The following is an 18,333-nucleotide window of genomic DNA, read 5'->3' as shown; positions in this document are numbered from 1 at the left end:
TGATTTTTTAAAATTTTTATTTAAATTTCAGTTGGCTAACACATAGTGTAGGTTAATTTTAGGTGTACAGTACAGTGATTCAACACTTCCATACATCACCCTGTGCTCATCATGGCAAGTGCACTCCTCCATCCCTATCACCTATTTAACCCATCCCTACATTCACCTACCCTCTGGTAACCATCAGTTTGTTCTCTATAGCTAAGTGTCTGCTTCTTGACTTGCCTCTCTCTTTTTTTCCCCTTTGCTTGTTTGGTTTTTTTTAAAGTAGTTCTTTCCATCTCTGAATATTTGAGAGCCTCTGACAGGAGTCAGTTAAGAGAATTTGTACAAGTGCAGTGTCTTCAGTCTTATCCTTTTTTTTGCTCTTCACTCAACAATACCATAGTAATTCTTAAAGAGGAAAAGGGGAGAGCCTTACTGCTTTCTGAAATTCTTATACTGGTGGTCGAATATCACCAACAGCTTCACTTGGCAGGATTTTATCCCTTCCTTTCACCCACAGTCCCCTCAAATGTCTCTCCTGTACCAGCCACACAGCAGAAATCTTCAGATGAGGGGTTTTAGTTAGGAGACATTAATGTTAATTATTTAGGATAAGCAGAGCTGTGAGAAAGCAGAGATTGCATGTATGAATAAAGATATATCAGCACAGTCTGTATACCTGATTGTGTTTTAAATAGCACGGAGAAAGGATGTTGAGGAGAGAACACCTCTCTAGCTCAGAAATAGGAATGAACAGTTGGCCTACCTGGAGCAACAAATTCAATCTGGAGATCTGTAAGATGTAATAATGAGCCTATATAGCAGAGGATGAATCCTGGTATAGGGAATATGAATGTGTTTGAAAAGTACACCGTACATATTTTTTTAAATTGTAAGAAGTGAGTCGTATATATTCCTAATGAAGTTTTTATTATTCTTGTATTAATTTCATTTAGGTCCTATTTTGATTGTAGCTTAGATGCTAACAAGGAGCTATTAGAATGTTTTAAGCCTGGAAGTGATAAGACCAAACAGTAAAAGAGGATTGATTAACACAACCAGAAAGAGCAGAAGAAGCTGATGAAAAGTAGCATGGAATAGTCTTAAGATCCTAGGTTTTAGTACCTGCTCTGTTCTGGAGTTTGGTTTCATATTTTTTGTTGGTGATAGAGTTAGATTATGTCATTTCTTTCTTTCTTTTTTTTTTTAATGTTTATTTATTTTGAGACAGTGAGCAAGCGTGGGGGAAGGGCAAAGAGAGAGGGAGAGAGGGAGAATACCAAGCAGGCTTGTGCTGTCAGCGCAGAGCCCAATGTAGGGCTCAAACTCACGAATGGTGAGCTCATGACCTGAGCTGAAATCAAGAGTCAAATGCTTAACCAACTGATCCACCCAGGTGCCCTGATTATGTTAGTTCTTTTTTTTTTAATTTTTTAATTTTTTTAAAATTTACATCCAAATTAGCATATAGTGCAACAATGATTTCAGGAGTAGATTCCTTAGTGCCCCTTACCATTTAGCCCATCCCCCCCCTCCCACAACTCCTCTAGTAACCCTCAGTTTGTTCTCCATAGTTAAGAGTCTCTTCTGTTTTGTCCCCCTCCCTGTTTTTTTTTGTTTCCCTTCCCTTATGTTCATCTGTTTTGTCTCTTAAAGTCCTCATATGAGTGAAGTCATATGATTTTTGTCTTTCTCTAATTTCACTTAGCATAATACCCTGCAGTTCCATCCACATAGTTGCAAATGGCAAGATTTCATTCTTTTTGATTGCCAAGTAATACTCCATTGTATATAATACATTTTCTTTATCCATTAATCCATCAGTGGACATTTGGGCTCTTTCCATACTTTGGCTATTATTGATAGTACTGCTATAAACATGGGGGTGCATGTGTCCCTGCAAAACTGCACACCTGTATCCCTTGGATAAATGCCTAGTAGTGCAATTGCTGGGTTGTAAGGTAGTTCTATTTTTAGTTTTTTGAGGAAACCTCCATACTGTTTTCCAGAGTGGCTGCACCAGCTTGCATTCCCATCAGCAATGCAAAAGAGATCCTCTTTCTCTGCATCCTCGCCAACACCTGTTGTTGCCTGAGTTGCTAATGTTAGCCATTCTGAGAGGTGTGAGGTGGTATCTCATTGTGGTTTTGATTTGTATTTCCCTGATGATGAGTGATATTGAGCATTTTTTCATGTGTCAATTGGCCATCTGGATGTCTTCTTTGGAGAAGTGTCTATTCATGTCTTTTGCCCATTTCTTCACTGGATTATTTGTTTTTTGGGTGTTGAGTTTGATAAGTTCTTTGTAGATTTTAGATACTAACCCTTTATCTGATATGTCATTTGCAAATATCTTCTCCCATTCTGTTGGTTGTGTTTTAGTTTTGCTGATTGTTTCCTTCGCTGCGCAGAAGCTTTTTATTTTGACGGAGTCCCAGTAGTTCATTTTTGCTTTTGTTTCCCTTGCCTCTGGAGACATGTTGAGTAAGAAGGTGCTGTGGCCAAGATCAAAGAGGTTTTTGCCTGATTTCTCCTTGAGGATTTTGATGTCTTCCTGTTTTACATTTAGGTCTTACATCCATTTTGAGTTTATTTTTTTGTCTGGTTTAAGAAAGTGGTCCAGGATCATTCTGCATGTCGCTGTCCAGTTTTCCCAGCACCACTTGCTGAAGAGACTGTCTTTATTCTGTTGGATATTCTTTCCTGCTTTGTCAAAGATTAGTTGGCCATACGTTTGTGAGTCCATTGCTGGGTTCTCTATTCTGTTCCATTGATCTGAGTGTCTGTTCTCGTTCCAGTACCATACTGTCTTGATGATTACAGCTTTGTAGTATAGCTTGAAATCTGGGATTGTGATGCCTCCTGCTTTGGGTTTCTTGATTATGTGAGTTCTAAAGTCATTTTGTTCCTAACTTTCTGAGTCTACAAAAAGTGAATGAAAGTTTATATGCAAAGATTTGATGATGTGATATAGTGTTAAGAGTCATGGTGGGGTTTTGGTATATTTCATTATATTGAAGCTAGTGAATGAGATTAAGAATGGACTTTGGTTATAATTATTTTTGTATTTTCTTTGTAGGGATTAATCATTTCATGAGAGAGACAGTGAAGAATTGTAAAAGAGATGGATTTGTTCGGACCATTTTGGGAAGACGTAGATATTTACCAGGAATCAACGACAACAACCCTTATCATAAAGCTCACGTATGTTGAGATTTCTCTGGATTTTTAACTTAGTATTTTAATGACATATACTTTTCAACCAAGACTAAACACTGCTATTTCCTTTTAGGAATCAGTAGCCTATTAATTGTATCTTCTGTTTCACTAAGGACTTTGAAATAATGGCACATGCCAGTATTTGCTGAATGTAGTCCTTACAGACCAATGTAAATATGAGTTCACTTAATAATACTTCAAATACTTTAAAGACGTTCTGTTTCAGTAAGCCAGTTATTTTTTTAGTTTTGCTAATAAATTATAAATGTAATTCTTACATTTGCTAATTGTTCTTTGTTTCAGATATTGTATACCAATTTGTCATATCACACAAAGTTTCCTATTTTTTCAGATTAGCCCATCATTAAATTGTGGTTCATTCATTTTTGGCTCATTCTACTTGTTTATTTTTTTATTTTTTTGAGAGAGAGAGAGTGATAGCACACATGCACACATGCAGTGAAGAGGCAGAGGGAGAGGGAGAGATTGAACCTTAAGCAGGTTCCATGCCTAGCGGGAAGCCCCATCATGCCCTGAGCAGAAATTAAGTTAGACACTTAACCGATTGAGCCACCCAGGCTCCCCTCGTTTATTTATTTTAATAACACTGGCTCACCCAAAGTTATTAGGATATTCAAAGTATTGAAAAAGGCTATTTTTAACACCATTTAAAATATTTATTGATGGTATTTACTAAAATTATGATTTAAAGTCTCTGAAATCTTTGGAACCCACAGAAGTATTCTATGCATCTGAACATTTAAATTTCTATTATAGTCCACATCTTCCTATTTCAACTGGTTATATTTCATCTTCTCCAATACTTCTGCATGTCAGTGCCCACTATACATTGTATGTAATGAAAATACCCAGCCCTCCCACAGTGCTAGACTTCTGTCTGGATCTAGAAACCTTCAGAGCACTAATGTTCTTAAGGACCGTGGAAGAATAGATGGCTTTTTGTGTAGCCTACCATATACACAGACATCAAATATTTATCAGGCTTTTACCATCTCTCTAAATGAGTTGTCCCTTAGGAGTAGATAATTTTCTACTGGTCAGATGGAGCCAGCTAGTGGAAGGCTTTAATGGCAGGCTGAAAATTTTAGACTTGATCTAAGAGGAGTTATATTTCTTGGGATTTACATGATTAAAAATGGAGGATAGATTTATTGATGTAAATCAACCATACAAGTTTTTGAAAACTAATATTTTTGTACCTAAAGATGTGAGGGTAAGACTTTACATGCCAAATCCTTAGGAGTTAAAGTTCTAACTGACTCATTATGTTGTTGCTGAGAAAAAAGAAAATCCCAACCCTCAGAATTACGAATAGATATAACCAGATTTAATTTTTGGTTTGCTTTGGTTTGGCTTCACTTTTTGTTTAAAGTTTTATTGTATTGAAAAATATACATAGAGAAAGTACAGGAAACAAATGTAAATTTTAGTAAATTATCACAGAACTATACCTGTGTAACTACCACTCAAGTCAAATAGAATATTGTCAGCACCTTAGACGGTCCCTTGATGACTCCTACTCACTACCCACTGCTTCCTAGAAATAATCACTATCATAATCTAGCCCTATAGTTTTATATATTTTTGATCTCTATGTACATTGTATGTATGTATTCTTCTGCCTATAGCTTCTTTCACTCAAAACTGCATAGGCGAGTCATTCATGTCGTCTTACATAAAGGTAGCTGTTTTACTTTATGATAGTATATTTATGATTATACCACAGTTTATCCATTTTTCCATTGATGAGAATTTAGGTTTCCAGTTTGGAGTTATTATGGATATTGCTGATTTGAAAATTCTTGTCCAATGTTCTTGGTGCACATATGTTTCAATTTATGTTTGGTAAAGAACTAGTCTTAGAATTGCTGCTTATCTACTTTAGGAGATAAAGCCAAATTGTTTTCGATGGTGGTTGCAGCAATCTGTCCTCCTTTCAGAAGTGTGTGCAAGTTCTCACTGCTCTGTGTTCTTACCAACATTTGCTATTAAGGTGATATAATTTTAGCTATTCTGTTGGGTTTAAGGTAGTATCTTGTAGTTTTACTTTGCATTTCCTTGAATACTAATGAGGTAAGTAACTTAACAAATATTTATTAGCCATTACTTAATTCTTTCTTGGAAAAGTGGTTTTTCAAGTCTTCTTTTTCATTTTTTTTTTTTTTTGTTGTTGTTGTTGTTGAGTTGTCTTTTTCTTATATGTAGGAAAGACATATTGATTACATGTTGGGAAAATAGTCTCTTCCACACTGTATCTTGCCTTTTCATTCTTACTAGTAACTTTAGATGAGGAGAGGGTAATAATTTGGATTAGCCTTTAAATTTTAATTGAGAAATAACATGTGTAGTAAAGGGTAAAAATCTTAACATGTAAAGTTTTACATGTTTATACCCATATAACCACCGTCCTGTCATGATATGGAACTTTTCCAACACCCTAGAAGGCTTCTTTATGTTCCCTCCATATCAGTACTATCCACCTCCCACCCCAGCACACACATAAAACTATAGGTTAGTTTTGTATGAACTTGATTTTTATTTAAATGCAATCGTACCATGTGTACTCTTGGATCTGACTTTTTTCATTCAAATATAGGTCTGTGAGATTCATGAGTTACATGTGCAGCTATAGTTCATGTCTTTATTTAGCTGACATAGTAGAAACATACCAACAATTTATCCATTCTAACATTTCATTTCTCCATTGGCAGACATTTGGACTCTTTCCAGGTTTTGCCTATCATTAATAAAGCTGCTATGAACATTCTCACATATGTCTTTTGGTGAACATATGTACCTAATTTCATTACTTTTAGAGTGGAACTGGTGAGTCATAGATTAAGCACATTTATACTTTAGTATATACTGCCTAACAGTTTTACAGAGCAGTTATCCCCATTAATGTTGCCACCAGCTCTGTTTATCTACATTCTTGCCTTGGTTGATATTATTGGTCTTTTTAATTTTAGCTATTCTGGTAACTGTGTAATGGTACCTCATTGTGCTTTCAATTTGCCTTTTTCTGATGACTAATGATGTTTAGCTCCTTTTTTGTTTATGGCTATTTGGATGTCTTCTTTTGTGGAGGGTCTGTTTAAATCCTTTGTCTTTGTTTATTTGTTTTGAGTTGTCTCTTTTAACTGATTTATGAGAGTCCTTTATATATTCCACATATGAGCCCTTTGGTTACATGGGCTTATCAGTCTTTTATATTATTATAGTGCTTTCCTTGATCTGTTTAAGAAAGCTTTCACTACCCCAATGTCAAGATAATTTTCACTAGGAATTTTTGGTTTTGCCATATACATTTATATCTACAATCAACCAGAAATTGGTTTTGATGTATTATGAGAGACTGAGGGTCAAGGTCTTCCATCTCCCCTCACCTCAAGGATATACAGTTGTCCCTAACTATTTATTGGAAAAACGGAGCTTTCCCCCTACTGTTCTTCAGTGCCACCTTTGCCACAAATGAAATTTCTATATATGGATGTGTCTGTTTTTGGACACATTATTTTTGTCTGTTGTATTTGTTCATCCTTTAGACAGTGCCACACCGTCTTAGTGATGCAGCTTTGCCTTTTCTTGGCTCTCTGCATTTCCATATAACTTGCACAAGCAGCTTGTAAATTTGTATATAAACACAAAATCCTGTTGGGATTTTTTTGAGATTGCCTCAAGTTCATAGATCAAGATGAGCTTGATGGATATATTTATACACTTCAGTTTTCCAGCCCATGAACATAATATATCTGTCCATTTATTTAGGTCTGTAGTTTTTAAATTCTCTCAATGTATAATTTTGGGGAATTAGATTTATCTAGGTATTTGAAAATTTTTGATGCTGTTGCAAGTTGTATCTATTTTTGCTCTTTTCCTTCCTTTTTTACATTTTCTAAGCCTTTGTTGCTGGTACATAGAAATAGTTGTTTTTATTGTTCTTTTGTCTAGAAGCCTTGCAAATATTGTAATTACTAATTCTAATAATTTATCTGTAGATACTTTTAGAAACTCTATCTTCCCAATTATTATCTGCAAAGTAGTTTTTATAACTACTTTTCTAAACTTTGTTCCTTTTATTACTTTTGTTTGACTTATAAGCCAGGACAGTGTTAAATACAAGTAGTGATAGTGAGCATCTTTACCTCTTTTCTGATCTCAGAGGGGAATTTTAAACATTCACTGCTATGTAGAACTTTCCTTAAGGTTTATTAGTGCCTTTGTCAGATAAAGTAAGCTCCCTTATATATTTGCGTGCAGGGCATAGAGGTTCTGTCATACCTGCTCACTTCTGCTCTTGTAGTGCAAATACAGTCATAGACAATACATAAATGGGTGACTGTGTGGTTGTGTTCCAATAAAACTTTATTTACAGAAATAGAAGCTAGGCCACATTTAGCCTGCAGGCTGTAGTTTGCTCAGCCCTGGTCTAACTGTCTTTGATGTAATCTGCCTTTCTTCTCTAGGTTGATTTCCATACAATATTTTTCTTTCTGTCTGGTTTACAGTAGATTTTCTGTGATATACCTAAATTGCGTGTGTGTTTTTAATTTATGTGTTTCTCTGTGGATATGTGTGTTTGATTGATCCATTAAGAGTGTTAGGATTTTTTCAATCTGTGGCTTGATATCTTTTGTTGATTTTAGAAGATTTTTAGTCATTTCTTCTTTAATTATTGCTTCATTACATTCTCTCCTCTCTTTCTGGGACTCCTATTATAAAAATTTTAAACCTTTTTTAAAAATTCCTCATGTTTCATTTCCTCTGTTTGGCTCTTTCCATGTTTATATTTCATCATGCTTAATTCTGGATTTTTTCTTCAAACTTATCTTTCAATTTACTGATTTTCCTCTTCAATTTGCTATTGAACCCAACTATTAAGCTTTTCTATTCAAAGTGATATAGAACTTTTCCACAATTCCATAAGGCTTCTTTATCCTCCCTGCACATCAATACCATCCCCCTCCCCCCACCCTTCCATACACACACACCCAACTACAGGGAAGGTACTATTTAAGTGCTTTAAGTTCTGTTTTGGTTTTTTTTTTCCTGGCTCAGATTGATTTTTTTTTTAGTTGGAGTATAATTAATATATAGTATATTAGTCTCAGGTGTATGATATAATGATTCAACAATTCTATGCATTTCTCAGTGCTCATCAACCTAAGTGTACTCTTAATCCCCTTTATGTATTTCATCCTCACACCCTCCCCTCCGCCCCCAGCAACCACCAGTTTGTTCTGATTTTTCTTTGTTTTGTTTCTTAAATTCCACATATGGGTAAAATCATACAGTATTTGTCTTTCTCTGATTCACTTATTTCACCTTGTATTATACCCTCTAGGTCCATCTATGTTGTTGCAAATGGCAAGATTTCATTCTTCTTTTTTATGGCTAAGTGATATTCTATTGTATACATTACCACATCTTCTTTATCCATTCAACTATGGATGGACACTTGGATTGCTTCCATATGTCGGCTATTGTAAATAATCCTGCAATAAACATAAGGGTCCATACATCTTTTTGAATTAGTGTTTTTGTTTTCATTTGGTAAATACCCAGTAGTGGAATTACTGGATTATATGGTAGTTCAATTTTTAGTTGTTTTGAGGAATCTCCATACTCTTTTCCACAGTGGCTGCACTATTTTGCATTCCCACCAACAGTGCATGAGGATTCCTTTTTCTCCACATTCTCAGCAATGCTTGTTCTTGTCTTTTTGACATAATGCAACATCAATTCATAATAAAAACTGTCAACAAAGTGGATTTAGAGGGAACTTACCTCAGCATAATAAAAGCCATGTGTGGAAAAAACCCACAGCTAGCATCATACTCAATGGTGAAAAACTGAGAACTTTTCCTCTAAGATTAGGAACAAAACAAGGATGCCCACTCTCACCACTTTTATTCAACATAGTACTAGAAGTCTTAGCCACAGCAATCAGACAAGAAAAAGAAATAAAAGTCATCCAAATTGGTAAGGAAGAAGTAAAACTTATTTGCAGATCACATGATACTGTATATAGAAAACTATAAAGACTCCACCAAAAAAGTACTGGAACTGTTAAATGAATTCAGTGAAGTCACAAGATACAAAACTAATTTACAGCAATCTGTTGCATTTCAATACACTACCAATGAAGTAACACAAAGAGAAATTAAGGAAATAATCCCATTTACAACTACACTAAAAATAATAAAATACCTAAAAATAAACTAAACCAAGGAGATGAAAGACCTTTACTCTGAAAGTTATAAAATGTTGATGAAAGAAATTGAAGATGACACAAACAAATGGAAAGATATTTCATGCTCATGGATTGTAAGAACAGATATTGTTAAAATGTCCATACGACTCAAAGCAATCTACAGATCAATGCAATCCCTGTCAAAATATTAACAGCATTTTTCACAGATCTAAATAATCCTAAAATTTGTGTGGAACCACAAAAGACCCCACATAGCTAAAGCAATCTTGCAAAAGAAGAACCAAGCTGGAAGTATCACAATCCCAGATTTCAAGATAATACTTCAAAGCTGTAGTAAGTTCTGTTATTTTTATTTTTCAGTTATAGAGTTTCCATTCTGCTCTTATTTTATGGTATTTGACTTTTTGCTGAAATATTCAATTTCATCTTTTATTTTCTTGAATATATTTTACTTTGCTTTATAGTCTAATAAATTTGATAATAGTTTATAGTATAATTAAAGTCTTGAACTTGTATCCCTATAGTCTGTTCCTATTGCCCTTTGTTTTTCTTAGTTTTCTACAAAAATAGTTATATTGTCTCAACTCCTTTTTGTCGTGGTGACTTTTTATTGAGTGTCAAATGTTGTTTATGAATGACTGTGGGTATAATTTGAAGCTTGTATGATAATGTTACCTTTATTCAGAAGATTTATATTTGCTTTTGGCAGGAGATTAGAATGACCAATAATATAGGGTTACTTTGATCTAATTTCAGGAATAGAAATGATTTGAAGCAAGGATGTTAAGACCAGACAATTTCTAATTTATCTTTTTCTTAGGGTGTTAGTTTTGGAGTGGCAAGTTGATGGTTTACTAGCCCTCCTACTTCATGACCCTTGTTTGTTCCCCAGACCCCTCAAAACCATTAAGCTCTGCTCAAAGTTTCTTTCAGCTGCCTCTTCTGGAAACTGTTGATGTCCCTGAGAGAAATGGTGGCCTCCAACGCCAGGGTTTTCTTTCTCTCTTAGCTCTCTAGGTTCTATAATTTTTCATTTCCTTTTTAATCATCTGATTCAAAGAGGTGTTCTCCATGCAGCTTTTCTGGCTGTTATCAGTGGGAGGGTTTGTCCTAATGGACTAATCTCCTATTACCAGAAACCTATATTTTTTATGTACATGAAAAAACCTTGGTCATTAGGGGACTGAGATTGTAAGACACAAAGCCAAAGACTGCCCAGTTTTTTTTTTATTTTAGAAGAGAATCAGGGAAGTATAATATCATGAGAGTGAATTATATATCTTAGTTTTATTTTTATGCTTGCTTATGTCACAGTAAAAACCACCCAAAAATTTCAATGGCTTATAATAAGAAGCTTTATTTTTAATTCATGCTAGACTTAAGCTCTTGGTTGACTGTGGCTTTACTCCATGTTTTCTTCATTCTGGAATTCAGAATGAAGGAAAAGTCTCTGGGATAAGCCTTTTTGTGTGTGTGTGTGACAATGTTGGTTAGCTCTTAAAACTTCTTAGATGGGGCTTATGTCAATTTTAGTCACATTTCATTCAGCAAAATAAATCAAGGTCAACAGTTTAGAGTGAACAACACTTGAAATTATATGGCATTGGGTGGGGCAGCAAGTAATAGCAACAATAACACAGTCCACTACACAGAGGAGAGGAGTCAGTAGAACTCTGAAATTTAATCATTCTTAAAACAATGACAACTGAATGGGTTTAGAGTGGATTTGTCAGCATCTGATGAAAAAATAATTTTAAAAAATGTTTAGGGACACCTGGGTGGCTCAATTGGTTGAGCATCTGATTTCAGCTCAGGTCATGATCTCGTGGCTCATGAGTTCAAGCCCTGAATTGGTCTTGCTGCTGTCAGCTCAGAACCTGCTTCAGATCCTCTGTTGCCCCCTCTCTCTGGCCCTCCCCTACTCATGCTCTCTCTCAAAAATGAATAAACATTAAAAAAAAAAGTCTATCTCTTTAATAGGTATTTACTATACTAGGAGTTGGTTGTAGTCCAGGTAACAGGGAACTAGAGAATACATCTCAAGTTACATAGATCCGTCCAGTGTGTAGACCCTTCCCACTTTCTGAGACCTTTTGGGACAGTAGGCATGGTATTCATGGATAGGTTCTACTTTGGATATTAAACCAGATGTCCATCCCTGCTGCCTTAGGATCATCACTTTTAGCAGCTGTGGTAGCAAGAGTTTTGGGTAAGTTCTAACTTAATATCTAGGAATCTAGGGTCTGCATTTTTACTAGCAGCTAATGATTAGCTCCAGCAGCTCATTAAAAAGCTCTGATTCATACCAGAGGGCTCCTGACCTGCTGGGGCCAAACCCTACATAGGATCAACAAACCACTGATATGGGGAATGTGCTTGGAACATTCTAACTCACATCACAAAGAATGTATTCTACTTATATCTGTTTAAGGTTAAGAGGAGTTACTTTTCAAGGAATAGGTCTTTTAGAATGAACAGCTAGAACATTGATGATATATGTTTATAAAATAATTTTGAGTTGCTAAATACATTTTAAGTGTAATGCAGTTTTTGATCCTGAGTGTTGAAGATTTCTAAACTGAAGCCATCTGACTTTCTTCTGTTTAGTCTGTTCTCATGGGGACGATAGCCCAGAATCTAGAGCCCTGGATCATTCTAGTTGCTATTCTTAAGATGCAGTTTAATAGTTGATGTCTTGGGTCACATCTTGGTCTAGATTTCCAGTCTGGTTACAGATGTGAGCACTGATCTGTGGACACTAAAAGCAGGTATGAAACAATGTTGGTATGTCTAATGGAGCACCTGTTATTGTTACTGTTTTTCATAGGCTGAGCGTCAGGCCATCAACACAACAGTCCAAGGTTCAGCAGCTGATATCGTCAAAATAGCCACAGTTAACATTCAGAAGCAATTAGAGACCTTGCACTCAACCTTCAAATCCCATGGTCATCGGGAGGGTATGCTCCAAAGCGACAGAACAGGTTTGTTCACAAACGAGGACCCTGCTGTAACATTAAGATTAACGGTATCAGAAAAGACAAAGGGAAGTATTTTTATATATTAATTCTCAGCATTTTTCATACATTTTGATCTCATGATGTTTTTACACTCTTAGAATTACTAAGGGTCCCAAAGAACTTTATGTAGGTTATATATAGTAATATTTACCATATTAGAAATATAAACAGGGAATTCAAAAACATATATTAATGTTTAAAAATAATAACAAATAATAAACTCACTACATGTTAGCATAAGTAATATATTTTCATAGAAACAACTACATGTTTTAGAACAAAAGAAAATTGGTGATATTTACGTTTCTGCAAGTCTCTTTAATGTCTGGCTTAAGAGAAGACATTTGGATTTCTGCATTGGATTCAGACATTTGGATTTGTTGCAATCTCACCTGCCCTGTAACCTCTGGAAAACCCTCTATAGTCTTGGGTGATAATGTCCCAGTTTGTGGGAGACCGATGGGTTTCCTAGGATATGGGACTTTTAGTGGTAAATCCAGGATAACTGGTCCCTTTGTTGTACTTATGAGAGAAGGAGGCTGGAAAAGGAAAATAACCTGAGTGTTATTATGAAAATAATTTTGGCTTTGCAGATACTTTGAAGGTGTCTTAGGGATCCTCTTGTCCTTAGATAACACCTTAAGAATATGTTGATTTTCCAATTCATCACCTTCCATGTTCTCTCTCAAGTCTGGGAATATATTCTGAGCTGACTTCCTTATCACAACATTTCTTTGCCAGTATTGTTGTCTCTTCTTGTTCTTATTTTACTAAGTTCTCTCCTTGTTGCTTGGATAGATTATTTCTTGTTCTCACAAGTAGATTCCTTTCTCTGTTTGTCTCATGTCCATACTTTTGCTTTAAATACCATTTCAGTGTGATTGAGATTACCAAACCATGACTGCAGCCAAGTTTTAAATTTTCCTGGGAAGAAGTTAAGGTTTTGGGCATAAAGGAGAAGAATCAGTTCTATTGGAGATGGGGCAGAAAATGTGAGATCAGCTGTTGAGGATGGAATTTGCTGTTTCTAGGAGAGACATATAAATATGTTATAGAGAATAATATAGTCATTTACACAGATAATAAAGATGTTCATTTCTACATACAAAAAATACATAAAGACTTGCCCACCAAATGCGGATTGTTAATTTTATTGTCTTCTCTTTCCCCCATATATCTAAGGCTACTCGTTCAACATTTTGTGTGTGGGAGTCAATGTGCACACATACTGCACACACACACCACACACACATTCTCTCTGTCTTTATAGAGAGAATATATGATCAAACTTATTTAGGGAATAACACTGTACTATGTGCTTTAGAGGATTTGGGAGTAAAAGTTATCAACCTCTTTACATTTAAAATCTAAAGAAAAGAAGGGAAGATATCATTCCTGACTGAAATATTTCTGTAACTCTTCACAGCAGAGTGATGCAGTATCTGAATGAGGATATAGACAAGAACAACAGCCTTTAGAGTGGGTGGAAAGCAATGTGGGTATGTCACTGAGGGTACATCCTGATGCCATGCTGGGTTAAAAGTAGTGGTAGGTTAGTGGGATCAAAGGGAGCTGAACCTGAGGAAGCAGACCACACCAGGAACAGGGAGATCGTAGCATTCAGAGTCAGAAGCCAAATAACTAGGAGAAATCAAGAGAAGGAAGGTATGGTGACTGGAAAGCAGAAAAGCATCCTGACAACCAGTGATGTGAGATAAGTGGGCCCAGTGGGGCAGAGCAGATTTCAGTTAGATGCACAGCCTTGCAGCCCTGATATGGAAGCATCTTGCCACAGCCTCATCTACCTTTGTTCTCTTACCCTCTAAGAGCCACCTGTGAGAAAACTTGGGCTGCAGACAGTGACAGCTAAAGAATCCTCTCTGAGAGAAGCATGAGATATGAGGAAGATAGTGTTTGTGCTGCCTAGAAGGATCAGTAGGAAATTGGGGTGGCAGAAAGGAAGGACTGCTGTGAGCTATGGGCAAATGATTAAAGGCAGTTACTCTAAAGGTATTAATTATTGTGAGACCTTATCTTAGTGATCACTGGGACATTATTTGTACCACCAGGCTCAGCTTGTTAGGAAATAGTAACTGAGTCTGATATAGTGGAGTTACAGGTTCTTTTGAGAGTCTACTGAAAGATCGTCTCCACAGAAAAATGTACAGGTATAGACTCTTACATGTAACTTCAAGGGATTCATACAGTCTCTGAAGTCCTCATCTGAACCCTAGGTTTAGAATTACTTGTCTACAGTGTTTGGTCCAGTTGGGAAAGCACCAGTTCTACCACAGTGACACTTCTGGCCATAAAAATGTGGCAGCAAATGTTCTTCTTATAATACACTGCCTAATGACAATACCAGTTCACCTTCCTGGAGCATGGATCAGGGCCCATACTACTCTGGTGCTATTACCAGAGTTGGTAGTGAGGGTGCCATGAAAAGTGAAGATGTAGGTTGTTTTATAAGAAATAAATTAGATGGCATTTGGAGCAGAGTTATTCAAACTCCATTTACTGACTGTTAGATTCCTCCTTTATGGGAGGAAGTTGATGGAGATTTGAGTTTACCTGATAGGTCAGCAGTCAGCAAGTAGATATTTTCCTAATAGTTCTAAATCTCATGTGTTTTAATCTCTTGATTAAAAATTCCCAGAGTTTCTCAAAGTCCCTAAAAAACGATTCTTTTATGGTACAGTGACACGCTGATCAGTTTTATCCCTTTTTTCGTGGCACAGGATTGTTACCAAAAAGAAAACTGCAAGGGATGTTCTGTCCGATCAGAGGAGGCTTCTTCATCCTTCAACTCCACGATGAGCTCTTATATGAAGTGGCAGAAGAGGATGTTGTTCAGGTATTTTTGCAGTGTTTGTGTCCATTTCATAGAATGCTAAGACGCTGTAGATCAGGTTAAGATGCATGAGATTTCTGGAATCCTTCCTTAGTCCCAGGATGGGACTATATATATAGCTATATAAATGTTGAGTCCTACAGGGCTGAGAAAGAGCTAAGAGTGCTCAGTTTCATACTCCTATTTATTTTTATTTTTATTTTTATTTATTTAATTTGAGAGAGAGTATGTGTGTGAGAGGGGGAGAGGAGCAGGGGTGAAGAGGGAGAGAGAGAGAAGGAGGGAGAGAGAGAATGAATCTTAAGCAAGATCCATGCTTAACGCAGAGCTCGACTCAGGGATCCATCCCACGACCCTGGGATCATGACCTGAGCTGAAATCAAGAGTCAGATGCTCAACTGACTGAGCCACCAGGTGCCCTTCATACTCCTTTTAAAAGAAACTTTTGATGCAGGGCTGTTTTTCTTTGGGAGAAGTTAGATGAGAGTTTGGAGCTCTGCCATGAGGATTTAAAAACTTAGCATTCCCAAAGAAACTGGTAGAGCCCTGCTCTTCAATGCAGACCAGTTTGGGATGGCTGGCTCTTTTTGGATTTTGAGTTTTAAGCACCATGAGATGAAGAGCTCTAGTCTGGCTTATCGCCTCAATGGGTGGGTTGGGAAACATTCTTTGATTGGGAAAAGAGTTTGTTAACCTCTTTTTTTTTTTTTTTTTTTTTTTTTTTTTTGTAGGTAGCTCAGATTGTCAAGAATGAAATGGAAAATGCCATAAAACTTTCTGTGAAACTGAAAGTGAAAGTGAAAATAGGTGCGAGCTGGGGAGAGCTGAAGGACTTTGATGTGTAATTGTATGGCTCAGTCCTCTGGGGAAGCCTGGTGTAGGTACAACTTACCCTTTCACCTATTTCAGGAAAACCAACTCTCAAATCTTGATGGACTTGGAATAGTAATTTTAGTGAGAGTTTCAAAATGTATATCAGAGTTTATTCTCTATAGCATAAAAAAAACTTTTTTGAGGCAAAATACCAAGTTTAACAATTATATTTATTCTCAAAGAGAATGTATGAAGTTGCCTTTTATAGTTCTGTGTGGCTCTAATCAGGTTCAGAACATGCACTGAAACATGCACTTAGCACTTTGGGTCCTCATCTGTCTGGTTGAGCATGATGGCTCAATGACCGCTGTCTCTGGGGCATTTTCAGCTCTGTCCAGGATGCAGACACTTGTGATGTAGACACCAGCAGGAACCATTGGCAGATAGGGATTTGGTTTCTTATATACCCCCGTGCTTACGCATTCTGGTGATTTTTCTCCAATATCAACTTAAGACTAGTGGAGCTGTATTTCTATGCAGCATTGGCTAATAAATTCTGAACTCTATAAAGAGGTAGACTCGATATGGGTGCAGTCTAGGAATGGATTTTCATGAAATGGTGTTTCTTCTTCCTTTTCCTTCCTCAGTTCATTCAATGAATGTGTTTGCAATACTTAGGTATTATAAAATAAGCTACACCTCTTCAAGAGGCATCCTGTTCTGTAAAATCAGATGTTTATACTACAGTTTAATATAATACTGCCAGAGAAAGAAGACACCCCTGTATCCATCTATTACTGCCTCTTTCTGTGTTTGTGGCATGGTGAGAATACCCATGCTGAAGACATTATATTTTATAATCAGTCAGAGGTGTATAACTGACTTTTTTGCTGTTGAAATAAAATGAATTTATAAGAAACTTTATATCAGTAGTTTTATTTTTAATTCAAAAAAATTTTTTTAATGTTTATGTATTTTTGAGAGACAGAGGGCAAGCAGGGGGAGGGACACAGAGAGAGGGAAACACAGAATCTGAAGCAGGCTCCAGGCTCTGAGTGTCAGCACAGAGCCCGATGAAGGGCTTGAACTCACGAACTGTGAGATCAGGACCTGAGCCAAAGTCGGATGCTTAACCAGCTGAGCAACCCAGGAGCCTCTCAGTTTTTAAAATTGTGTTTCATCTAAGAGTATCTGAAACCTGTGTTCCTAGTATTTATTCTAGGATTTGCATTGTTGAGTTTGTTCAACAACATCTGTGCACATAGGAAATGTTTCTTTTATTCTTAATCAGTTATCAGAAGAGCTCTTTTATATTTATTAACTAGAATTTTTTAAAAGACAGTTGCTTTATAAACAAAGTGTAATATACTATTACACAAAATACTCAGATATGCCTTTTGGGGGGTGAGAAGGAATGGGCAGGAGATGGCACAGATAAGAGGGAAGTTATAGCATTATTCTTGAGTTTTTTCTGTATTCACTTCCACCATCTTTCTCAGAGACAAAAGTGGTAGTGCTGTCATTGTTCAGATGACCTTAAGATGCGGCACAAGAGAAGGCTCATTCTGTTTACTTGTGAGTATTCTCTAAATATGAGTGTGGATATATAGGTCATCTCCACCTGATTTTCTGCAGCATTTGCTCCGTATGTGTAGTCACATGCATTTTCTCTTCCTTTTGATTTATCAGCTGGACTTAAAACAAACAGTTCTTGCTTTGCATGACTCAATTATGCACAAATTCCACTTACCATAGTGTACTTAAGTAACACTAGTGCCCCTAATAACACAACTCAAATTTTAGTTACCATGGTATTATAACTGAGTAATTGCATAAAGTTCAAACGTCACTTTTCAGTCCACAAATCATTATGGAAACAACAGATGAGCGCTGTGGTAAGCAGAATGCCCCCCCCATCCCCATCCTAACCCCTCAAACCTATGAACATGTTATATTACATGTTAAAAGGGACATTGCTGATGTGATTAAGTTAGAGATCTTGAAATGGGAAGATTATTTGGTTGGTTCCAGTATAAACACAGGCTCCTTATAGGAGGAAGACAGATGGTCAAAGAGGAGGATTGTGAAGATGGAAACAGAGTTAGACTGAGATTTGAAGACGTTGCACTGCTGACTTTAAGGATGGAGGAAGGTGGCACAAAAACAGACACATAGACCAATGGAATAGAATAGAAACCCCAGAACTAGACCCA

The 18,333-nt window shown here is 36.5% G+C and overlaps 1 protein-coding gene across 1 annotated transcript in view; it reads left to right on the top strand.

Annotated features, from left to right (window-relative positions):
* Positions 1-17,044, top strand: part of POLQ (DNA polymerase theta) — a 133,079-nt gene extending 116,035 nt beyond the window's left edge. Inside the window, exons 29-32 of the mRNA XM_045502192.1 lie at positions 3,065-3,189; positions 12,267-12,420; positions 15,195-15,310; positions 16,039-17,044. Coding sequence (XP_045358148.1) covers positions 3,065-3,189; positions 12,267-12,420; positions 15,195-15,310; positions 16,039-16,152 — 509 coding nt within the window. The 3' untranslated portion in view covers positions 16,153-17,044. The remainder of the gene's footprint in view (positions 1-3,064; positions 3,190-12,266; positions 12,421-15,194; positions 15,311-16,038) is intronic.
* The last annotated feature ends 1,289 nt before the right edge of the window (positions 17,045-18,333 follow it).

Source organism: Leopardus geoffroyi, chromosome C2 (assembly GCF_018350155.1).
Source record: "Leopardus geoffroyi isolate Oge1 chromosome C2, O.geoffroyi_Oge1_pat1.0, whole genome shotgun sequence".
Classification (NCBI taxonomy): domain Eukaryota; kingdom Metazoa; phylum Chordata; class Mammalia; order Carnivora; family Felidae; genus Leopardus; species Leopardus geoffroyi.
This window is presented reverse-complemented; position numbering and strand designations above follow the sequence as displayed.